This window comes from Rhinatrema bivittatum, chromosome 5 (assembly GCF_901001135.1).
Source record: "Rhinatrema bivittatum chromosome 5, aRhiBiv1.1, whole genome shotgun sequence".
NCBI lineage: Eukaryota > Metazoa > Chordata > Amphibia > Gymnophiona > Rhinatrematidae > Rhinatrema > Rhinatrema bivittatum.
Window position 1 is genome coordinate 24,758,090 of NC_042619.1, and position 24,745 is coordinate 24,782,834.

At 44.7% G+C, this 24,745-nt stretch overlaps 1 protein-coding gene across 1 annotated transcript in view; it reads left to right on the forward strand.

Moving 5' to 3' along the window:
- Positions 1 to 4,048, forward strand: part of MOGAT2 (monoacylglycerol O-acyltransferase 2) — a 74,018-nt gene extending 69,970 nt beyond the window's left edge. Inside the window, exon 6 of the mRNA XM_029602148.1 lies at positions 3,456 to 4,048. Coding sequence (XP_029458008.1) covers positions 3,456 to 3,610 — 155 coding nt within the window. The 3' untranslated portion in view covers positions 3,611 to 4,048. The remainder of the gene's footprint in view (positions 1 to 3,455) is intronic.
- Positions 4,049 to 24,745: the final 20,697 nt, after the last annotated feature.

A 24,745-nucleotide genomic window follows, 5' to 3' on the forward strand; every position in this document is an offset into this window, starting at 1 on the left:
CCTAGATGCATTAAGCCGCAATTTTTATTTTTTTTTTTGCAGGAGGGGGTCCCACTATCGTATTGGTAGGGTGGCACCAAGTGTAAAACAAGAAAAAGATTTAACTTCATGCTTTGCATGGATTAGCATTTTTTAATGCATGCAAATCGCATGCAAACCATCTAGTTGTAAAAGGGGAGAGAATCTGGGCAGGGCCATGCAAAATGTCGCATATATCACACAACATTGCCGTGATAGTGGTCTGCCATATGATAAACAGTGTATATCGCGTAATAATTGCTGTTTAACATGCGTTAGAGCCCTACCGTGGCTTAATGCATCTCCCATAAATTTGTACCTGAGGCAATGGAGACCAAAGTGACTTGCCTAAGGTTACAAGTGGCAGAAGTGGGATATGAACCCTGGCTTCCCTGGTTTGCAACCATACGACACGCAGTGTTTGAATAACATACAATAACATTTATTTATAAATAAATACCATAGTAAATGATATCAAGAAAAGACCAAATGACTCCTCCAGTCTGCCCATACTGCTAAGGATACATCCCAGCTGCCAGCTACAAAGTGGTGGTCACCTATAAGATTTCTCCTTATCCAGGATGGTGTTTCATTTGTCTTAATAACCAAAAACAGAGGTAAAACAAATTACATAAAAAATCCTTACAAATAATTGTTATTACAAAAATGTTTAAGGCTATACAAAAACTTAAAAAGCCATGAACTAGTCATGGTACACATACCTCAAATATCAAATTCTATGAGTTAACAATTCACACATATATGTGTTCACAAGGTGCACAATATTTTTTTTATTTTTTATTTTTTTTATTTATAATTTGAGTTTATCAATGTTTACATTAATAAAAACACAGGAAACACAAAATCGCAACATCCATATATTACAAGAAGATATAAATCAAAAATCAACTAATCCTGTTACAATTCTTATTAGTCCTCAATTGGGGAGTGCTATAACAGGTAAATTTAAATTAAACATATTCATTTCCAAGGGAGAAATCTTCTACTACTTATTTGTCTTATCCACAAGGTGCACAATATTACCTGTATCTTTGTCCAAAGGTACATCAAATAACTTAATCACACATAATATCATTCATCCATCCATCAGTAATCATATCAACACGCTCATATACATCATAAAACAGGCCTCATATAAAATCACCACGGTATACCAATCACCCAAACAGTTTTTCAAAATTTTCCCCATTTGTACTCCACCATCATGGGTTAGATGAGCATACAAAAGTCCCACTTAGTTGCTTCAGCACCCACCTTTCCCACGCCTATCTACTAGAGATGAGCATCGTTTTTTGTGTTTGTGTCGTTCTTCGTTTTTCGGCTGCCATGGAAAATGTCGTTTTTTTTCGGTTTGGGTCTTTTTTTTTGCAAAAAATCGATTTTTAGTTAGTGCGCATTAACTCCCCGTTAGCGCGCACTAACAAAAACTAACAAAAAGTAACAAAATCTAATGGTTTTTGTTAGTGCGCGCTAACTCCCCGTTAGGGCGCACTAACAAAAACCGTTAGATTTTGTTACTTTTTGTTAGTTTTTGTTAGTGCGCCCTAACGGGGAGTTAGCGCTCACTAACGGGGAGTTAGCGCGCACTGACTCCCGTTAGTGCGCACTAATTGGAAAAACAAATTTTTGCAAAAAAACGGGAAAATCCCGATCTTTTTCGGGTTCCCTGAAACATGCCAAATTGGACAATTTCGTTGAAATTTTCCAATTCAGCAAAAACGAATGCACATCTCTACTATCTACAGGAATGCAAAATATTGATAATCCAAGAATGGCTGAGAACTAATAAATATCAAAATACAATAAATCCAGCACAAAGAAAAGGAAATGTTTGTTGAAGCTCTGGAGAAACCTCCTATAGTGCCACTAGGGGCTAACGGCTTGTAGGTACAGCTCTAGAAGGCGCTAGGGCTTTTTAATCATTGGTAACCCAGAGAGATGATTCTTTCATAAAAGCTATCATTGGCTTAGGAGAAAAGGGTCCACTTAGGACATTATATGTTACATTACCAGTCTACAATCTGCTCATGCCGGGCTTTGTGCACAGAATATCTTATGCTGTCTGTATAAGGTCCAACACTGCAATGTTTCGGACGCAGGAGGGTTACACCGCACACCATGTTTGAAGTCTTCAGTCTTACCGACGTATTGACCAGTCTGCATCATACCAAGTCTTCACCAGTCAAAATCACCGGCACCCAGCACATCTTCTTTCCCCTTTTCTTTGTGCTGGATTTAACTACAGGAATGTACATAAAACATTTTCAATTTGGCATGTCCATTCAGTTAGCCTTTTTTGGCGTATTTTTCTTTATTTCATTTAGTTTGGAAGTTTATGCATATAAGATGGCATTTATGTGCATAATGTAAAGGTCAGATTCATCTCCATCCTGTGAGTGTCACTGTGCTTTATTTGTCCATTCCAAGCCTCTTGCTTCCCCGTGGTGCCATCTTGCTTCATACATAGACATAAAAACATAAGGCTTGCCATTATGGGTCAGACCAAGGGTCCAACAAGCCCAGTATCCTGTTTCCAACAATGGCCAAGCCAGGTCACAAGTACCTGGCAGGATCCCAAGGGATAGGCAGGTTCCAAGCTTCTCATCCCAAGAATAAGCAGTGGATATCTGCAGCTCCACCTTAATAATGGTTTATGGACTTTTCCTGCAGGAACTTGTCCAAACCATTTTTGAATGTACTTATAAATGTATTTATACTCGGGCACTCTCATCAGTCAGTTACCAGAGCTTGGTCCTGCCTTCCGGTCCTAGTACTCTAGTACTGTTGCTGTAACCAGAACACTTCTTCATCTCTGGCTCCTACCTGTTTTCCTTCCTGGATTCCCGGTGTGCTCCAGTTCCTCGCTCTAATTCAAAGCCTCATACTCCTTGCTGGCATCGGGGGCTTCCCCTCAACCTGAGGGGAAGGTGGTCAGCATCAGCATAGGTGGAAGGTGCCCAGCTTTCTTGCTTTCGCTGTCTTCAGCCTGGATTCGCCTCTCCAGAGCTTAGGCTGCTCATTCCTGGGGCAACCCACAGACAACAACTATCACACCTAAAATCAAATTTTATGGACATGAAAAATATACATGCATAAACTTCTGAAATGAACGTACATCTGGCCTCCTAGGTCCACTGTTTAATCTGCCAGATAGACCCAGCAGGCTAGAACATTATAGCCTACAACATCATTAGAACATCCCTGGAGTCCACAGAAAGCCCCTAATTTAATAATCATTTTAGCTTTAAAGAACATACATAATGCTAAGGTTTGGTTAGATTTAAAAATGTTATGTCTAAGACAGATTGAAAGGTGACGTGTAATTCCTTCTGCTCATTGTAATTTCTAATAGGACTTCTTGTCTTGTTTTTGTGCTTCATGTTTTCTAACGTTATGTCTGTCTGGTTTTGCTTTAGTTGGAAAGCCCATAAACGTTGAGCAGAATGACCACCCTTCGCAGGGGGAAGTTGATCGCCTGCATAAGCTTTACATCGAGGAGTTATGCAATCTCTTTGAGGCTCACAAAACCAGATACAACATCCCGGCGGACAGGCACCTGGAGTTCGTTTAAGGCGCGGCGTGCCGTCTGCATGCTGCTGATCACTGTTGGGTCTTCTCCTCCTCCACCACAGCCATCATTCTGCGAGACGTTTCAGTTTCACTCCAGATTTCACATTTTTTAATCTCGTTTTATCAAAGCCATGTGAAAACACTCTGGGTATGTCCAGCTGGCATGGTGAGACCTCAGCCTGAAGCTCCACTGCTAATTACAGCTCCCTGGGGTCCTCGCTGAAACCCTTTCACTTAAGAAGTTTTTATAGCAGCATGGAATAGAAGGTTAAAATAAGTATGTATTTGAGCACAGCTCTTTGAAATTTACCTCACCGGGAAAATGTCTTCCAGAAGGTAACAGTTTGGGTATGCGTGACTCAATGTCACACTTTCTCCTTCCATGGAAAGGCATATTTTGGTATTTTAAGAAACCAACAAATAAAAATGCTTCTTGTAACTCATATTTTCCTCCTCTTTAACCTCCCCAGCGAATGCACGTTTTTCTGGGGTATGAATGTGTGGGGAAAGGATGGAACAGATCCTGTAACCAAAGTCTGGAAGGTAAACACCTGTAGTAGAGAATAAATCCCAAATGCCCCACCCCGCCACTGGGGGCACTGTTGGGTTCCTCGAGCAGCATCAAAACCTAATGAAGAAATGATTTTTATCTGGACTCTGTTTTTAAATTTTCTAAAGGTACAGCCCAGATACAAACCTCAGGTCATGCCGGAGCATCAGGCATGTATTAGGTTTTGAATTGTCCAGTGCAGGCTGGTCAACTTTGTTTTTCTGCATGTGTAAAGGTCAATAAGCTGATTATAATTTGTTTCTGGATCTGACTCTTAGCATTTCTTCAATGGATGTAAAATGCTAAAAGGACAAGGGGCCCTGACGTTTCCACACTTTTTTTTTTTTTGGTGTGTTGCAATAATCTACAAGAGCTTTAGTAGGGTCACTGTCCCGTTTGTGTCTGCTGGAATAAATCCTTCGTATAATGTATCAATCCTATGTCTGTGTTTGTGGCATTGTAGCACTTCTGCTTTCCACCAAGGTCCTCCTTACTACTTCTCTCAGATAGTTCCACGGGCCCTGGGGTTTGGTATAAATCTCTGGTACAGCTAATGACGATGTCTGCCCCTTCAGTTAATCTTCAGAACAGCGCCAACGATCACCCCTCACTCCCGACCCAGCAAGAGTACTGGAGAGCGCTGCTCAGGAAGAAAAGTCACAGGTTAGAGTTCACGCTGACCACAAGGAAACGGTAAGCAGTTACTTAGCCTACAGACTGCAAAACTATTTCTGAAGTCTAATGCCCCAAAGTAAATAATGACAAGGTTTAGTAGGGGTGAACTTTCAGTATAATAATACACACTCTCTCCATGACTAGTCGTCATCGGCGCCCACTTTTAGGAGACCTGAACACAGGAAAAAAAAAGAGAGAGAGCGAGCAGGAAAATACTTCCCAGTCCCCAGGGCCCAGTTTCAGAGGTCAGCACTTTCTCTTTCCAGTTTTACCGCTAGGATTTCCAAGTTCATCGAAAGTAAAAGGCTTGGACTTCTACCTTGCAATCAGATGCACGGAGGGTCCTGGACTGCCTTCAAGGGGGCTGTCCTTGGGCAACAAAGCCCACAAGGAAAGGAGCAATACTGGACCCGGTGCTCTACAAACGGAAAGTGTGTTTCTAACGGGGGGGGGGGGACTCCAGTGATCACCAGACATATAAGAGCAGAAGAGGTCACCCAAAGGTCAGGGTCCCCAACTTTTAAGAGTACCAACTCTTGTTAAGACAGGCAATACCTGGGAACTCTCCTGATGTCACCCGGAGACTCAGGGAATTGGTATCAATTGCCGGGTCTCCAAGGAATCACTAACGTAAGGCCCCCCCGTCAGGTCCCTCTTAAAGTGCAGCCTTGTCGAAAGGATACTGCTCTGTAGAACAGAATTTTTTAGATGAACATCGGAGAGTGAGAAGTGTTTTTTGTTCGAGTTCCTAGTTTTTGCTTATGAATAAATCCTTAGGCCCTACACCTTGTGGCCTCTTTTTCAAGTTTGTTTTTTGGTTTTTTTTTCCTTTTTTGAGGAGGAGACAACTGGCTTATTTTGGACTTTCTTTGAAGGAAGTTTATCCACCATTCCTTCCTCCCCCCACCTTTGAACATTGGTAGTGGAGCGATTTCATTTTGTTGTTTCTGTTTCTCTCCCGCTGAGAGTTACACCACCCACCTTACCAAAAGCTGGGAGAGAGCTTGGTCAATCAAACACGGGAAGTAAAAGGAGTTAAGGAAGAGAAGTGAAGTGGCAGCATTTTCGTGCATAATCACTGCAAAGACGTATTATCTGCAGAAAGGTTAACTCTTCAGGTGTAACAGGAGAAAGGAGTTAATCCCAGAACATCCGAGTCACGGTATGGCGAATGGGGAGTTACATCGGGGTTAGCCACCCCACTAGCGCACATCCCAGGAAGGAACCCCAATCAGCGCCGGGGCAGAGTGGGACCTGTTTCAGATTACGTTACCGAAGAACTCCAGAGCCACAGATTTTTCACAATTATCTCTGTTTTCTGGGGACGTTACAAAAGGAAAGAGAACTGCGAGAGGTATCAAGTTTCACGCTGAAAGAAGCCGTTCAGTAAAGTCTTGTTGGAAGATAAGTCGGTTTGCGTCGTGATTGTTAACCGGCGGCTATCGATGCTTAAAGAGTGAGATCTCAGGCGCAGACATGAAGACGGCAGCGCAAACGCTCGTCCTGTGCAAACTGGACTGCTCTCTACGGCAATGGTTCATATTTGGGGAAGCCAAAGGCCATTGGCCAGAGTACTTGCAGGTGGTCCAGAATGTGGCGGCTAGGATGATAACGGGTGCTAGATGTCATGAGCTAGTTCCCCAAAACTGAAGGAACTTCATTAGCTGCCTATTCAGGAAAGAACTCAATTCAAAATGTTAACCTTGATTCCCGAGGCTATTTATAGTAAAGACTTCTGTCTTGCTGACTTGGTTGAATCTTACATTACGATGTCTTCATTCCACTAATGAAAAACCACTGGCCATGCCATCCTATAAGAATTATAGATTACAAGAGACAACAAACAGAGCCTTTTCTACAGCTGGTCTTGCCCTGGGTAACTCTCTAGAGAATGAGCTGAGAGATGAAGCTGACTGTGCTTCAGAAAGAAAAGTAAAGGCAAAGCTCTGTAGGAAAGCCTGTAGGTAATGTAATGTTTAAACCTTGAACCGTTTATCTCTGTAATCATTGTATACCTTTTTCTGTGTTATAATGCACTGTTCCAAGCTTTTAAGTATTTGTTGGTTTGCTTTAATGAGTGTAACTATCTGCAGTGATCAGCGATTGCTGGAATTTGCGACATATAAGATAAATAAATAAATAAATACCAGAGGGAGGAGAATATGACGGCGGAGTTTATATCAGATGATTTCAAGGTATTGAAAGAGCATGAAAAGGCTATAGTCAGAGCTAGAGGAATGCTAGGGTGCATTGGGAAAGGCATAAACAGTAGGGGGAAAAAAGGGGGTTATCATGCTTCTATAGAGATCATTAGTGAGACCTGATTTGGAGTATTGTGTCTAATTCTGAAGGCAATGCCTCTGAAAATATATAGACCAATGGAGATAGCCTGAGAAGAGCTACCAAAATGGTACAATGTCTGCATCAAAGGTCCTATGAGTTGAGACTTAAGAGTATAGATATAGATATACTGTAGAGGAGAAGAAAGAGAAGAGGCATATAGACTTTCAAAGGTATAAAAAATATACAAAACAACAAACATTTTTCCTTGGAAAGCAATTTATAGTATGAGAGGTCTGGTCCCACAAAAATGTGATCAGATCACACCTCATCCATTGCCAGTTTCAATGATTGCTTAGGCAATAGTCCAATAGTTTAGCAACCACAAGCTCAAATTAAACCCGACCAAATTGGAACTCCTCTGGCTCAGTCATCAAGGTTACCCCCTTCTATCCTTACCTTCCTTGGCAGTTCACGCCTTGCAACCTAAGAAGTCAGCACGAAATCTAGGGGTTCAACTTGATCAGAACTTCATGATGGAAATTCATATCTCTAAGGTGGTATCTTTATGTATCTGTCCCAGATCTCCCAACTGTGAAATTATCATGCATTAATCGAGCTGGGGATCGAGCACAACCGGAGCTCCGGTGACCAGACCTTGACACTGGCTCCACACCAAAGTGGTAAGGCACTAATGAGACCAGATAAGAGGATGCACTCCCTCCCTCGGGAGAATGGAAGAAGACGCCTGTGCCCGCTGGCATGAGCATGCCAACCAACCACCTTTCAACCCACCCTCCACCACCACTGAGAGCAGAAGAACTCAGAAGCAATGTTGGAGGCCCCTTCATGTGTGCCTGAAGTGCTAGCCTAGGCATAGATTGCAGCTCAATGCAGAAGCTGTGGCCTGCACCTGAGCATGATGTCAGGATCTTGGCCTAAGCCCTGGCCCGATGCTGAGGCCTCGGCCGAGATATGAGCAAAGGCCCAGGAAATTTCTCACCCTTGACTTACCTTCTCCATCAGGAATCCTACGCAACATCCAGGCCCAGGCCCATCGCCTAGGCCTTAGCCTATGTTGGGGCCCGGCTCTGATGCCTGAGCCTCAACCTAAACCCAGGCCTAATGCCAAAGCCAGTCCAGAGGCTAGGTCCTAATGCCTGGGCCTCAACACCAGGGTACAGCCCAGAGTCCAGATCCTGACACCTGAGACTCGATCCAGGTCCTGGTCGGCCACTGGAGCCCAGGCTTCATAGGTTCTCTTTGTCTTCTTTCTTCAGTCCTCTTTCTTCAAATGATGGCATCTCTGGGGATGAGCTGGAGTTAATTTACTCCAGCTCATCCTCCTCAGCAGAGGGTGCCATTTTTTTTGTATGACAGTCTACCTTATGGCCGTACAACATAATGGCACCCTCCGCTGAGGAGGATGCGCCAGAATTAATTTATTCTGACGCGTCCCTAGCAGACACCATCATTTGAAGAAAGAAGACAAAGAGAACCTAAGAGGCCAGAGCTCTGGCAGCCAGGCCTGGGCTCTGGGTTGGGCCCTGGCATCGGGACTAGGTCTTCAAGCCTGGGCCTTGCATAGGGCCTAGGCCAAGGTTGTGGCGACCTACCGCGGCCTATTACTACACAAGGCCGAGTCTTCGGCCTGGACTTAGGCCTCATCAGCGGATCCCCCCAGACCACATAAGTGGGGACGGAGGAGGATTCTGGACCCAGCATTTTTTTGGGTGGGAGGGATGGATGGTGGGGATGGGAGGCCTGGGGGGGGAAAGGGCATTTCTTTTTTTTCTGTTTTTGGGAGGTTTTTTTAATGTTTATTTCGGGTGGGGTTTTATGTTTATTTCATTTTTATTTAATGAAATAAACAAATAAACCCTAAACAAAATGAAATTTATGGGAAATTCCCCCCCCAAAAAAGGTAAACAAACTTTTGACTCCTGTACATGCCTTTTAACAATGGTCCCTTTATGCAGTCACCTCAGTTCTCTTGGAAGCTAAGGATATTGTGCTGATGTTTAGGGCTGAAACCAGCACAGCATGCAGATTACCCCGGTGACGTCCTTCACTGTCATCCTCTTGCCATTAGGGATCCTCTGAATTTATCCCATGCTTTTCGGAATTCAATTAGCATTTTTTGGTTTCCATCACCCCATCTGGGAGAGCTTTTCAGGCATCCATGAAAAAATATTTCCTGACATGCATGAGTCTGCCCCCGCGGAGCTTCATATCATGACCTCTAGCTCCTCTGAAAAAAAACTTTGCTCTTATGTAATATTAGCTTTGAGGTAGTTCAATGTCTCCATCTCCCTCTCTCCCCCATCTCTTCTCTCCTCTAGGATAAACATATTTAGGTCTCTCAGTCTCATCTTCTATAGCTTTTGTTGCAGATCAAACACCATTTTTAGCTGTCTTTCTTGAGGCATATGCCAACACTTTTTTTTTTTTTTTTTTAAATCTCTAATATAATATATATTTCAAGGATAGGAGTCCACTTTGTGAGATGCACAATGATGTATTTGAGTAACTCTTATATCGACCCAATAAAAGATATCAGAAGAATCTCCTTTGCCCCAGGACCAATATAATAAGGGTGCTCTTTTGTTTTACATTTCATTTTTATTTTTTTGTTTTGGGGTTTTTTTCTTCATTTTTGGCACACAGAACATTTTAGGACTTCCCAAACAAAGCAAAACAAATGAAAGCGCATCCCTATGATACGATCTGCTATGACTCTTCACTTATAAATGCCGCAGAAGGGTTGCGCCTTAGTGCACCATCATCTCCCCAGCTGCTAGAGTACTGGCACCAGCTCTTTAATCGCTTTGCTTTATTTTTTTCTTTTACTTCCTCCTTGACTATTCTTGCTTTGTAAGTACGTTGAGATATGTGTGCTGTGTAGATTAGAGAGACAGATATTGGAGCTTATGCAATAAAGCTTAACATATTTGGTAAAGGGCATTTCATTCATGCATAAAGTTGCATGCTTTGCAATAAGGCCACCTTGTGCACATTAAGAAAATCCCCCAATATGGTAAATATGTATGTGCTAAAATTAGCACTACCCCAGTGTTAATGAGGGAGCATCATATGCAAGGGAGCCTTTAATGTGTGCATGGTAAAGGTTCTCTTCTCAAGCTATTTACTGTGAAATCGTTAATGCCACAATTTAATATCTGTCTGGGAGCAGGTGTTACATTTTGTTCATGCGCATTGGCAGCCGAAATGTTCCGTCATGCTTAAGCAGCCCAAAGTGAAGGGGCCGGTTATCCCCACCATCACCCCCCTTAATAAAGAATGTGCCCACACGCCTGCCACCCCCAGCAATGATATTGCTCCTCCACCCTTGCAGTAATGACAGAGCTCCCTCCAAGCGTTACTCAACATTCGCCTCCCACCCACCCCTCCAGAGTGAGCATTTACCATTCTGTAGCGCCAGCTTTCTTCACTGGCAGGAGGGACTGCAGAGCCTTTCCTGCTGGCATGACTGCCAAGTGGGGCTTCACTATGGGTGTCACTGGTCAAGGGTGACGAACAGGCCAGATACTTTCTTGACATCCGTCTGATCTAAGATTGCAGTACAATTGTTATATTTTGCGGCTTGCGGGAGCTCCTCCACCCCCAAACGCCGCAAGCCCAGCCAACATTCATCACTATCAGATCCCTGCCAACACCTGCCTAAGGCGCGCACGCACGCATGTGCACGCATAATACAGGCGGCTTGGCAGGAACCTAGAGGAGTCGCACTCCAATGAGGTCATCCACTTCAGGATGCACTTCACCACTGCACGCCTTGCCTCAGCAGCAGCCTCCTGATGTGCCTTGCTCATCAGTGCCTGTTGCCTTTGTTTCTACATTCCAGTCTTGTTCCTGTCTCCTGCATTATTCTTGAATCCTTGCACGGGCCCCAGCCTCCTCATCTTACCTAGCCTGTTTTCGTTGCCTTCGTTCTGTCCTATCTTGTCTTGTTTTCCCTAGGCCTATTTCCTGGATTCTGACCTCGACTCTGGACTTTGACTGGTCTTGGTTTGCTGCCTGGACTGGACCTTTGCCTTGGACCTGACCTCTGGCTTGTCTTCTCGCATCGCTGTCAGCTGCCCGCCCTGACCTTCGCCTGACCTTGGACTCTCGTTCTCCAGATCACCTAGAAATCCACCTAAAGCCCTGCCAGCAACCAGAACCCAATAGCTTAACATGGGTCCCGCCACAAAGCACATCCGCCAGCTGTCGGTGTAGGCCTAACGGGCTCACTTGTTAGGTTATTCTAACCACACCACAGCATAAAGGATCCACTAACACCAAGGGCATAACAACAGTGCTACAGCTGCCTATAATGCATGAAGTTTCCTACCCGGATCCACTTAGCAAACAGATGTGATCTGATTCCAGATGCATTTAAAAATACCAAAATGGCTCACATTACAAATACAAAAATTAGTTCAGTTTAACATAAATCTTAAACAACTCACTTTAAAAATACAAGGGAGAGAGAGCCAAGGCAAGTTAACCAAATATAAGCTAGCCTGAAAAGATACATGAACACGTGCATTCTTCTTCTACAGTCATGATGCCTTTCAAGCTTGCTAAGTTTAAGACCTGCCATGAGCAAGAGCCTAGCCTTTCCCTCATTCAGGCAGTGGAACATTTCTTTACAAAGTGGGTTTTGTTTTGCGTGGTGAATTAACCGAGAGCTGACAAAATGGCCGCCAGAGGCCAGGTCTCCCGCCACATTTCTCCTCTTCTTCTCGTTGGATCTCTCACATCTGCAAACTGAACACTTCAGAAGCTGCACCTGGCTAGTGGTCAGGGGACGAGGAAAAAGGGAAGAAGGAAATGGCCAGACTGTTTAATTTCTCCACAAATAAGAGACACTGCTGTTTCAAATCACTGACTAAAGGGAATATCACGCCAGGCACTCCAAAAAGAAATACATTGATGAAGGTACCGGTTAGGCAAGGTTGGATGTTGTAAGTTTGGAAGACACTAAACAAATGGATTATTTTCTCCTTGGAATGCTTGGCTTGACTTCTCTTTTTTTTTTTTTTATAGACCTTGAATAGCCCTTTGGCTTCCTTCTGTAAAGTGTCAGGGGCAGGTGCTCATGCAATACCTTGCATATGGGTTCTGGAAGCTCCAAGTTTACTTCTAGATTTATTTTTTTTATTTTATTTTTTTAAATCATTGAATTAAACAGAAATTTTTAAGTTGGAATCGGTGACTTTTTTTTTTTTTATAGACCCTGTCTAAAAAAAAATAGTTGAACAGGCTTCTTGATTTTACCCTTGCAGTGTGATCAAGATGCATTTACTTGACAAAGCAAGAGTAAATTTTAAGAGCCTAGAGCTTGAAGAGCTACTGATTGATGAGGTTGTCACTATTTCAGCCCCACCAGGCTTGCCTTCTATCCTGATTTGCAATCTGCTGCCTTCCCTGGGGAGATGCTGACTCACCAGCTGGTCTGTAATTCATGCTCTGAGATACAAAGGGTAAAGAAAGCTATTTATAGCCAGAACTCATACTGTAATTCATGAAGAAATGAAGCCAAATCCCTATTTTGAAATTTTGGCTCCAAGAGGCATCCCTGGCAGTCTCTGAAGGACAGAAGCTTGGCGAGACAACAGCAGTTGATTTTGATGACTAGATCTACCCACTTTGGGCTAATTGTCCCATTGCTGCCATTCCTGTTCACTGTGCCCTATTTCATTGACATCTCTGCTCTGCACTGAAACAACTTGGTTTTCTTCTAATAAAAAGTACCTTTCTCCTACTCGGTGTCATTTCAGTTATTGGGAGGGTCACTGGAGAACAATTGCTTGACTGGCCAGGTGGTTTCAGGTGGCTCTACCATGCAGAAAATCCCCTGATTATATCCCTGAGTTGGGTCTTCCAGGCCTCATGGTAGGAGATACTGTGGAGACAGCATCCAAGACCCTTCCCCCAGGGGGAAGGGCATCACGGTCATTGCTCAAGGATACAAGATACAATGTGGGTTTATCAAACGTTTCACACGCAGATGCAGATCTTGAGAAGAATGCATGACCATAGGATTCAGGCTGTTTATGTAGATATAAGGTTGCTACCTGTCTAGTCCCTCCTGACGCAGCCTCCCTGGCGAAACACAGTTCCATGTCAGGGAACTGTCCAAACTGTTGTCTGTTTGGAGCCTTGGAATAAGATAACAATGAACTGATTTACACGGCTTTGTAAACTTCTGAAGCAGCTTGGATCCTATGGTTACACATTGCTCAAGGGTGACACTTAGTGGTCAGATTCAGGGCCCGTGATTGTAGGGTTCTGGAGAGAGCTTTGGTGCAAGACCCTCTGGCCAAGAACTGACACTGCAATGGTCCCACTTGGTATGCTGGGGGAGGAGATTATAAAATAGAGGGAAAAATTCCTGAGTAGTGTAAATGGAGGTCCATGATTCCAGGATCCCAGAACTGGTTCCAACTGAGCTGGAGGCCCAGGAGTAGACTTCCAGAAGAGAGTGATAATTATTCCAGCTGCATGCAGCTAATGAGAAGCCACTTCCCCTTTTCCTGACAAACACAAGAGGAGCAGACTGATGAAAATTCTTCTGAAAGATAGCCTCATCTTCCCCTGGACTTCTGTCCAAAAGGATTGGGCAATCGAGCAAGATCACCACATATGATGATAGGAGGCAACCTATTCCACAGCCTCTCCAGCATAAAGGATTAGAGTTGCTAAATTTAGAAAAGCATAGTGGGCATCTATACATTTTGTTCTTCTTTGTACCTTGTTTTTGTGTTAGTAATATTATATTGTTTTAATGTTATTTTGTTTTACTGTATCTCCCACCTGAGTTCATTGTAAACCGGCATGATGTGCTCCATGAATGTCGGTAAATAAAAGTTAATAAATAAATAAATACGTTCTGTGTAACCATTTATACATCAGCTCCCTGTTTTTGTTAGAAAGTGAAAGCTTCTGTAAAGAACACCAAATAGCATGCCAATCTTCTTTTTTTAAGTCCAGAGATAAATATGTGCTCCACTGATCAGTCAACATATGGACTATATGGATAGCCTGCGACCCAAACAATACATTTGGGAAATAAACTTAGTAGAAACATTTTTCATCAGAATCTTCTGTGTACCATCCCTCTCTCTAAGGTCTGGTAATGCACCTTGGGATCTGAAAATATCTCTGCATGCTCTCCTTCTCCAGCTTGGAGAACCATTGGCCATCTCTCCTTAAGGATATTGATGATCCTAGGTTCCTTCCAATGGAAAGGACCCTCTTCCTTCAGCAATCAGTAATAACAACAAAACATAAAAGGGCTGAGTCCCAATGGATGGGTAACCCTGTTCACTCAGAAGAAAACACAATCCTATTCTTGTTATACTGTGCACAATTCTGGAGACCGCACCTTCAAAAGGATATAACAGGATGAAGTTGGTCCAGAGAGTGGCTATTAAAATGATCAATGGTCTTTGTTCTAAAGCATATGGGGATAGAAACATAGAAATGATGGCAGAAAAAGACCAAATGGGCCATCCAGTCTGCCCAGCAAGCTTTCACACTTTTTTTTCATATTTTTCTGTTACTCTTGTCCCTTTAAATAACATTTTTTGGTTCTATTTCCCTTCCACCCCTGCCATTGATGTAGAGAGCAATGCTGGAGCTGCATCCAAGTGAAGTATCCAGCTAATTTATTTATTTATTTATTTATTTAGAATTTTTATATACCGACATTCTCGATACACATATCAAATCAGGTCGGTTTCCATTGAACAAAAACAGTCGCGGTTAAGGCGTTACATTAAACAGAGTTTCTGAACATAAGGACGTAAATATTAAACAGAGTTTCTATTTATTGGTTTGGGGTAGTAACCACCGTAATAAGCAAGCTACTCCCATGCTTGTTTACCCAGCCTGTGCAACTAAGTCCTTGTTGGTTGTTTGAATACAAATCCTCTTTTCTTCATTTCCCTGCCGTTGAAGCAGTGAGCTGCACTGGATATGTATTCCAAGTGAAGTACCAGGCTTGATTCAGGGTAGTAACCGCTGTAACAAGCAAGCTACACCCATGCTTATTTGTTTTACCCAGACTATGTAATTCAGACCTTGTTGGTAGTTGTCTGAATATAAATCATCTTTTTTAAAGATCTAAACATGTATACCCTAGAGCAGTGGCGTAGCCACGGGTGGGCCTGGGTGGGCAGGTGCCCACCCAACTTAGACCCAGGCCCACCCAACTGGCACCGGAACTGCAAGGCTGTCGCGGGATCCCATCCCCGCGACAGCGAACAAGAGAACCCACGCCTCGCGTGCCATCATGGCACACGTGGAGAAGCGCTGCTGCGGCCGTATGGCCAACCGGTCTTCCTGTTCGGGGGGGAGCGGAAGCGCCGCGCGCAGCTTCCGCTTCCTCCCCCCCAATGCAGGAAGATCAGCTGCCTCTCCTGCTGCCACCCATTCTCCTGCTATCTTATTTATTTATTTATTTATTTAACAACTTTTAATATACCTACGTTCGTGAGGCACATCACGCCGGTTTACAAGTAACTCAGTTAAAGGAGGAAATTACAATGAACAGGGGGCCGGGGGATGGGAGCAGGCCAGAAAGGGGGGGGGGGTAAGGGAGACAGGAAGGAGAGAGGGAAAGATAGGTAGCATGAGTGAGAGTATAAAAAACAACCGTTAACATAAGAAATAAAAGGAACTTATTTACAGAAAAAGGAATATTTACATTAGTGACAATTAGCATAGGATTGATTATATCGGACTAAATTGAACAATTTTGTAAAATTGTAGGAAGATAAAAGGGGAAGGGCGGGCAAGGAGAGGCGAAAGGGAAAGCCTTGGGAGGGGGGGAAAAGCCTAAGGAGGGGGGAAACCTAAGGAGGGGGAAAAGCCTAAGGAGGGGGGAAACCAAATGGCCCGCCGAACTTCCTGTTTGGGGGAGCGGAAGCGCCGCACACAGCTTCCGCTTTCTCCCCCAAAGCAGGAAGATCAGCTGCCTCTCCTGCTGCCACCGGCCTCCTGCTATCTTTGGGCGTCGGGCCGTACTGCCCGCCGATCTTCCTGCTTGGGGGGGGGGGGGGGAGGGAGGAAGCGGACGTTGTGCGCTGCGCTTCCGCTCCCCCCCCCGACAGGAAGTTCGGCGGGCAGTACGGCCCGACGCCCGAAGATAGCAGGAGGCCGGTGGCAGCAGGAGAGGCAGCTGATCTTCCTGCTCTGGGGGAGAAAGCGGAAGCTGTGCACGTGCTTGAATGTGTATGTGTGGATGAGAATGGGAGTGTGTGTGGGTGAAAACTGGAGCCTGGGTGTGTATGTGGGTGAGAATGGAAGCTTGAATATGTGGGTGAATGGGAGCTCGAATGTGTGTATGTGTGGTTGAGAATGGGAGCCTGGGTTTGTGGGTGGGAGAGAATGGGAGCTTGAATGTGTGTATATATGGGTGAGAATGAGAGCCTGGGTTTGTGTGGGTGGGTGAGAATGGAAGCTTGAATATGTGGATAAGAATGGGTGCTTGAATGTGTGTATGTGTGGGTGAGAATAGTACCTTAAATGTGTATATGTATGGATGAGAATGGGAGCTTGAATATGTGTGGGTGAGACTGGGAGCATGGGTTTGTGGGTGAGAATGGGAGTCTGGGTTTATGTGTGTGGGTGAGAATGGGTGCCTGGATGTGCGTCTGTGTGTGCATAAGAATATAAGCCTGGGGAGGGGTGAGAAAGTGAGAACTTGAATGTGAGCTTGGGGGGGGGGGGGGGGGAGAGCATATGAGAGTGACAGCTTGAGTGTGTGAGAGGGAGTCTGTGAGAGAAAGCGTGTATGTGTGTGTGTGTGGGTGGGTGGGTGTGTGTGGAAGGGAAGAAGACAGTAATAGAAGAAAGACACTGAAAAGGAATTAGGAAATGAGCTATAAGGGAAAAAATGGGAAAAAGAGACCTGGACCAACTGATTAGAAAAATACAAAGATCAGACAACAAAGGTAAAAATATATATCTATATTTTGAGATGTTAGCAATTTAAATATAAGCAACACAACCGCTCTCTCAAAATTTATGGACAGGTAGGAGCCGTGTATAAAATCGTAATAATAAGAAGGCTAAAGTACCACAAATCACCGTGAATTATGTTTGTATCATTAAGTAAACCTCATACTTAGGCGTAGATGTGAATGCTATGCTGCATAATTTGGCATTATTTATCAGTAAAAAAACAACTAGTAGACCTGCATGCCTACAGCCCACCCATGTTAACCTTGTGCCCACCCAAAAAATCAATTCTGGCTACGCCACTGCCCTAGAGGAAAGGCAAGAGAGGGGAGATATGATAGAAACATTCAAATATCTCAAGGGTTTCCATGCACAGGAGGTGAGTCTCTTTCAATGAAAAGGAGGCTCTAGATGAGGGCTCATGAGATGAGGATTAAACAGGGTAGACTGTGGAGGTGGCAGGCTGGAGCCCTCTAGGAAAAGCCATGCTGACTGTGGAGAGTTGGGAAAACAGTGTTATTTCTATACTTCAGGTATTAGTGGGTGGAACACACCTAGTGAAGTCTCATTGACGCAAAAGGAGACCCACTCTTGATAGCCCACTCTGTTTAAACCCCTTACCCAGCAGAGAGTGTCTGCTGGCACAACAAATCCCTAGTTCACTGACCGGGTCTGTAAAATCTGCTCTGATTCTGTCTGGGCTCTGTTGGATCTCACTCCTTGCTTGCCTGGTAAGGAAGCACTCTCCTGCATATTGTTAGACAGGAATCTGTCTCTTTAATTAAAGCTGTTTGTGGACTGGGCCTGTTTCAGCTGTTCCCCGGATCAGACCCTGACAGTGGGTCTACACAGAGCAGAAGCAGCAGAAGGAGTCCTTCCACCCGCATGGGCCCAAGGAGGAAGTGAGGTCAGCACTTCTTGATGCTCAGTCATCAGCCTCATGTCTCACTACATGCCCAGTGTTTGTATTCACCTGTATACTTCGTTACAATATGCCCATCCAAAAAGAAAAACAATTTTTTGTATAACCCCCCTGGGCTAGCGCTCCATCACAGGTCTCTGAAGGCCACACTTCAAGTTAACTAAAGGGGCTTAAGGGTTAACTTTCCTTCTGATGGTAAGCCATCTGAAAGCCCAAGATTTCCTGCTGGGGAGGAGGCAGAAAGATTACTTCCTAGGCTCTGAGCTTTGTTCATTAGTCATTCCAGGACCACAATCTCTTGAATATAGCAGTAGTAATCACACTGGAAGCCAATTCGGTCTCCAACTTAATGTTTAGTGATTAATGATGGAAATCGATGAAATCATTCAATTACGAGTTCTAGTTCTTGACAATCCATTTTACAGCATTAGTTCTAAGCTGTCCCATTAATTTACAATGTTTATGAAGTCAATTAATTCTCTTAATCTTGATCTTTTCCAATTAATGGGGTACGTTTTATGGACCTTCCTCCCAGAATTTGGTAGATAGGATGATATTTTCCCAATGTAGATGTTCCACAGTAAATTCCCATTTCTCATATATTAAGTCCTGTAGTTCAGTTATTCTCCTTACTTCCCTATGGGTACCTGGAGGGTATCTCCATACTCCTCTCTTTAACATATTGATGATGTAGATGGGGTTAAACACCTGATGGGAATCACAGATCTTCTCTTTATCCTCCTTCCCCAGGAATGAACCCAGATCCATTCTTCCACCAGGATTTATAAGAGTCTACCTATGCTCTCTGGTTGAGAGACATCACGCCTATTAGCTGAAAAACACTGAAACCCTGAGCCCTCGGGTACTCAGGAAAGCTGTAAAATTAATCTTTGAAAAGGGAACATAAAAGTAGAGTAAGGAAGGATTGAAAGACCTCTTTCTCTAAAACCAAACGGGTTCCAAAAAGACCCAAGGGTCCTTTCTTAATGCAACTAAACAAATCATGAGCGTGCATGGTGACAGTGGAGGTGGTGGAGACAAAAACAGTAATCTGAATTCAAGAAAGCATGGGATAAGCACAGGGGATCTCCGAGGGAGGGATGGGAATTGTAAGGGCTAGATAAATCGGACCAATGGGCAGATTAGGTGGGCCACAAGGCCTTCTGCTGTCATGTTTCTGTGTAAATGGGATAACTGAAAATTCCACCTCCTAAAATGGTGGCATGAGTTTAATTCCCTAAGGACTCTCCATATAGTTTCTCATCTAGGGGAGCTAGAAGAAACCACAATACTACTTCTTCTGTTCCCCCTATGACAATGGAGCATTCCTCTTAGTTGGAACCCATAAGGTTCTCAACATTTGTTCAAGTTCTTTTCTCTGTAATTTGTGGGGCTCTGTGGTCTACAAATGTTTAAATAAATAAACAATAAGACCCCTATGCACCTTCTATAAAGAGCGACAGAAGACAGATGTACTTTCCCACATTGAGTGCTTCAATCCCATGGGCCCTAGCTAGTGCAGCAATAAACATAATGCACGAAGGGGTTCATTTTGCATTCGTTTTACCTTTTTACAGTCCTGCAATCAGTTTGTTTTCAACCTTCACTGTACTTAGCTGGCTGCCAGAGGGAACCTAGACAGCTTGGGGCATGTGCCAGGTTATTACTCCAACCTTGCATCTGCTTGGGTAATAATCTATTTCTTTATTTGTCTGAGATTGGCAATGTTATTTATTTATTTTTTTAATATATACTAAGCACGACTTTCTACTGCATGCCCTGCTCCGTTTCAATATTTCTTTTCCATACAATCTGCAAGCTTTGATTGCCTTTATGAGGTCCAACTTTAAAAGCATTTAGAAGGACAAGTCAGAAATGATTTGGCTAGATGGGGATATGGGCCCCTATGCAGCTAAATGCTAGCCAGATAATAAGTTAGCCAGCTAGAATTTAGCTGGATAAGATAGGGGCTAACTCTGGTCGGCCCGTAGATCTGGATAAACTTTAAGATAGCCCAGATATATTCAGTGGTGCAGCCACGTCCACGAGTATATGGGCTGAGTTAGCTGGATAAGTTTATAAAGCAAGCAAGCTGCTAAATATGGACCTCGATGTTGTTATATGACAGAGCGAGATAAAGTTTACAAAACTTAAGACGTAAAGCAACCCATTCAGACATCTATGAAATTTTCAAAACAAGAAGTTCAGGCATTCATGTGAAGCTCGACACGAAACGTAAATGTCCAAGAGCACGAAGGGTCTAAAGATGTGGCCTAATTTTCAGTGAGTTAAACCAGGGCTTCCCTACCCTGCCCTGGACACCCACAGGGTATCAAGAATGGATATGCATGAGATACATTTTGCATAGACTGGATCTCCAATATGTGGAGACCCTAGTTCCAGCCTGGGGTTAGAGATCGTAGGAGAGGGGTGTACGACTTGTAGGAGCCCCTCCCATGAGGCTGCCCGGAACGATCAGCTCCTATATCACAGGGGAGGAGGAGTTTAGGCAGCAGTGTGGCAGCTTACAGTTTCTTTTTAACAGTGGGGAGGACGGAAAAGGTGGAGGGAATCAGACTCAGACAGCAACCAATGAGGACCCTGGATTTTGGGGTCTGGGAAAACAAGTAGGAGTGGGGGTAACTTGCTGATGCGGCTGTTACTACCCTTAACCCATAAGCCCGGTACTTTTGATGCTACCACAAGCTTGCTGGGCAGACTGGATGGACCGCTTGGTCCTTTTCTGCCGCCATTTCTATGTTTCATTTGGAAGGATCCCTGCCTAGATCTGGAATAGAGAGGCACTGCCATGCCAGCTCCTTTACAGGGCTATAGGGGAGAGTTGAGACTGAGAAAATCTTTTCCCCTTTTCTCTGATTATTGAGAGTTTTTTCCTGTCCACGACCTGTGCCTTACTGAAAGGCTGTTTTCCCTGCCTAGGAGGGCCAAGAGGGTCCTGACTGCCTCTTCGCCCAGATCAAGAGGGGACTGCAGTGACCTCAAGGTGAAGAGAGAGACCAAAAGGTTTTCCACAAGTTTTGAGATTTTTCTGCCTGAGGTCAGGGAAGGAAGTTCCTTTTTTCTGCCGCCCTTCCTTACCCTGCATCTGGAAAGACTTGACAACTGTCTTCCAGAGGAGGCCTTTCCCCCAGGGACATCATCTACTAAGGAGAATTTGGAGAGGTGAACTGAAGAACGGAGAGCGACATCTGGAGACTCCCAAAGGACTCAGGATACTGACAGGTTTTGAAGAACAAATGGACCTCAGGTGCTGTGTGGGAAGGGAATCCATCTACATTTAGGACACCCCCAGCCCACCCTTCCTAGAGGGTAAACCAATCTTAGGATCCAGCACTGAAGGACATTTTCACGGAGAGACCTTACATCTGTCCTCCAAGAGAACAGTTAAACCTGGATATACTGGACATCACTTTGTTTATGCAAATTAAATATTTTGCAATAAACTTTTTATTTATTGGTCCGAGGTCTGAAAACCTACCGGGAGCTTTGCCCCGATGGCAATGGAGACATCTGCCTCTAGATGCAGTTTGGGTGTCTCCTCCAGAGAAGAATCTCTGCCATTAAGTGACTTCCCCCAACCCACAAGCTTCATCTTGGGCAGCCAGCAACGTTTCCAGGGTTCCCGAATCTTTGACAGGAAACGAGCTACTGGATCAGCCGATATCCCTAACAGAGAGGAATCAGTCCTGGGTGGGCTCCCTGCCTTTGGGAACCAGGGAACAACCAAGCTGTATCGAGCCTTTCAGGGTGAGCGTACTGTGTGGAGAAAGGTACAAGGCATGTTTGGACTGCGTTACCCCTATGTACCAGTCTATGCCATGAACTCTGTGGAGGAAGAGCAAGAGGCGCGGTTAGGAGAGCCTGCTGACAGGTGGTTAGGAGAGCTTGCTGATAGGTGGGTCATCAAGGATGCCCTAGAGCAGGGGTGACCAACCTTTCACAGGCCAAGAGCCGAAAAATAAATCAAAGAGCGCTCAAGAGCCACACATGCTTATAACGACTTTTTAACATTTCAAAAGTTATTATTATTAATAATAATAATAATAATAATAATAATAATAATGACATTACTTTGAACTTCTCTGCCCCTCTTTCTCTGCTGCTTTTGCTGTGGGTGCCAGGAGTCTGCCGTATTCTGCCTCCCTCTTTTCAACCTTCCTCCCTTTCCCCAATTTTCTCCTCCTCCCCCCCTCTCCCTCTCTTCAGCTTTCCCCAATGTTCTCCTCCTCTCTCCATCTCCCTCTTTTCTTACTTCTGCTCCAGCGCCTCCTCATCCCCACCCAAGAGGCTGAGTTAGTGCACCACCGGGGTCAAGCAAAGGCAGTGGATCCACAGATTCCTGGCCTGGGCAGTCTCTTCGGCAGTGGGAGCTCAACAGAGTGGCGCTGTGAAGAGAGCCGCGGCAGAAGAGCAGGCTGGTAGCCTCGGCGGCAAACAGCAGCGACAGCCTCGGCGGCAAAGCAGCGGCGGCGGCGGCACGGCTCAGACACTGCCATCTCGCTTGCGCCATTCTGCCGCAACTGTTGCTGCTGAGGCCGTCTTTGCCACTCTCGCTATTCCTGCCGCCCATGTATACGAATTACGGGGACAGCTCCAAGAGCCGCACGGACTCCTCCAAAGAGCCACGTGCGGCTCGCGAGACGCCGCCGGTTGGCCACCCCTGCCTCAAACGGGTGAGGGAACCCTCAGATTACCCAAGAGCAGTGGATAGGAAAGTTGCAGATCTGAAATGTTTACAAACAAGCAGTGATATACAGGGGATGTGGTTAGTGCAGTTAGTGTAGCTGGGTTTAAAAAAGGATTGGATAAGTTCTTGGAGGAGAAGTCCATTACCTGCTATTAATTGAGTTGACTTAGAGAATAGCCACTGCCATTACTGTCATCAGTAGCATGGGATCTACTTAGTTTTTGGGTACTTGCCAGGTTCTTATGGCCTGGATTGGCCACTGTTGGAAACAGGATGCTGGGCTTGATAGACCTTTGGTCTGACCCACTATAGCATGTTCTTATATCAGATGAGGAGTGGAGACCAGAGAAGAAACCAAATCAATTGTCTCATCCCCAACGATGTGACTGTAAAGAAACCCGGCCCAGGTCACTATGAACCGGCTCGATCCGTGGAGGTAGAGGAAGAAGAAATAACTCCTTAGTGGTGGGTCCTCATTCCATAACTGTTCATGACTCTAGTGTGGCACAGGTACTGTGGGGAAGGGAATCCATCTACTCTTAGGACACCTCCAGCCTACCTGGGACACTTATCATTCCACTTCCTAGAGGGTAAACCAATCTCAGGATCCAGCACTGAAGGACACTTCCACAGAGATAGAGAGACCTTAAATCTCTGCTCCAAGAGAACAGTTAAACCTGGATGTCCTGGTCGTCACTTTGTTTATGCAGCTTAAATATTTTTCACCAAATCACAGTAAATTTTTATTTGAACACCCCATCAGTAAGTCCAGCCTATTCTTTCAGTGTACCTTCCCCAAAGAGCTACTGTAACATCAGGGAAGGGATTTCACTCACACACCCTCAGCCTAGAAGGGCATCCTTCCCCCCTCCCCCCACCCCCCTCCAGAGATCAAGAACCCACACCTGGGGCAAAAGGACTAGTGACTATAACATTGGGATTCAGCACACACTCTGAATTGGGGTTAGAAATACATGCAAATTTATCTCATGCTTCAGAGCCATGGTTATCCTATGGCCAATATAGGCACCACTGCCAGAAAGGCACAGTGAGTTAGTGCATCAAGCAGTCCAGATGGGGAGAAACAGCTGGAAGAGAGGGGATGGATTAGGGAGCCCAATAGCTCTTATTTAGTCTCTTCTACTCTATTCACTCCAGTTTCTCCCCCTCCTGGTTTCCTGCAAGACAGGAATAGAAGGGCTGGATTAGTGAGTAGAGTGGCTCTTTGCTTCTCTGCTCCAACCTCTGCCTCAACCCCTCCTCTCCTCTTCCCTAAAACTGTCTATGAGGGGAGGGGCTGGAACAGGAAGCAGAGGGTTTGTTCTCTGCTGAGTGAGATTCCTTGCAGAAGCCTTGTGTGCCTTTGGTGAAGGTGGAGGAAGTGCTGGGGTCACCCTGGAGGGAGGGAAGATAGAGAACCTATGTTTGAGAGAGTGGGGGGGGGGGGGAGTGCAGTGGAATTTTGATTAAAATTGATGAATGCATCCCCCAATCTACACTGAATCTGAAGGTGGCTACTGGGTGTAGCATTTGCAGAGAGATGGCTGATTGGAGAAAGGGGTCGTTAGGGAAGATTTGCCTTTTCAGATTGCACACAATCACCATGCACTAGAAATGCAACCGGATTTAGCGATGTCATCAGAAGTAGGTAAGCGCTGATCCCGTTCATATAAAGAAAAAAAAAAAAAGAGATTAGAAAACTAACCAAGTGTGAAGGAGAAGCGTACGGCTGACAAGACATGATTAGGGAAAGGAGCCTGTTGTGCAAAGGGCTTTAGCTAACAGGAGCCACAGGCCCTGCGTGCAGTAAGAAGCAGATTTTCAAACGTGCACACGCACGTCCCAATGCCTTAAAAATTCAAGCTAAAATTTTAAAATGAATTCACTGTTGTGCTGCTAACCAATGAGGTTCCCGCAGGAGAAGGCTAACATGGTCCCATGATTAACCTTTCATAACCGAGCTGCCGAATTTTGTAAATTTCTCAAAGGTCGTAAAATGAGAAGAAAGAAGCCCTACAGATAATGTATT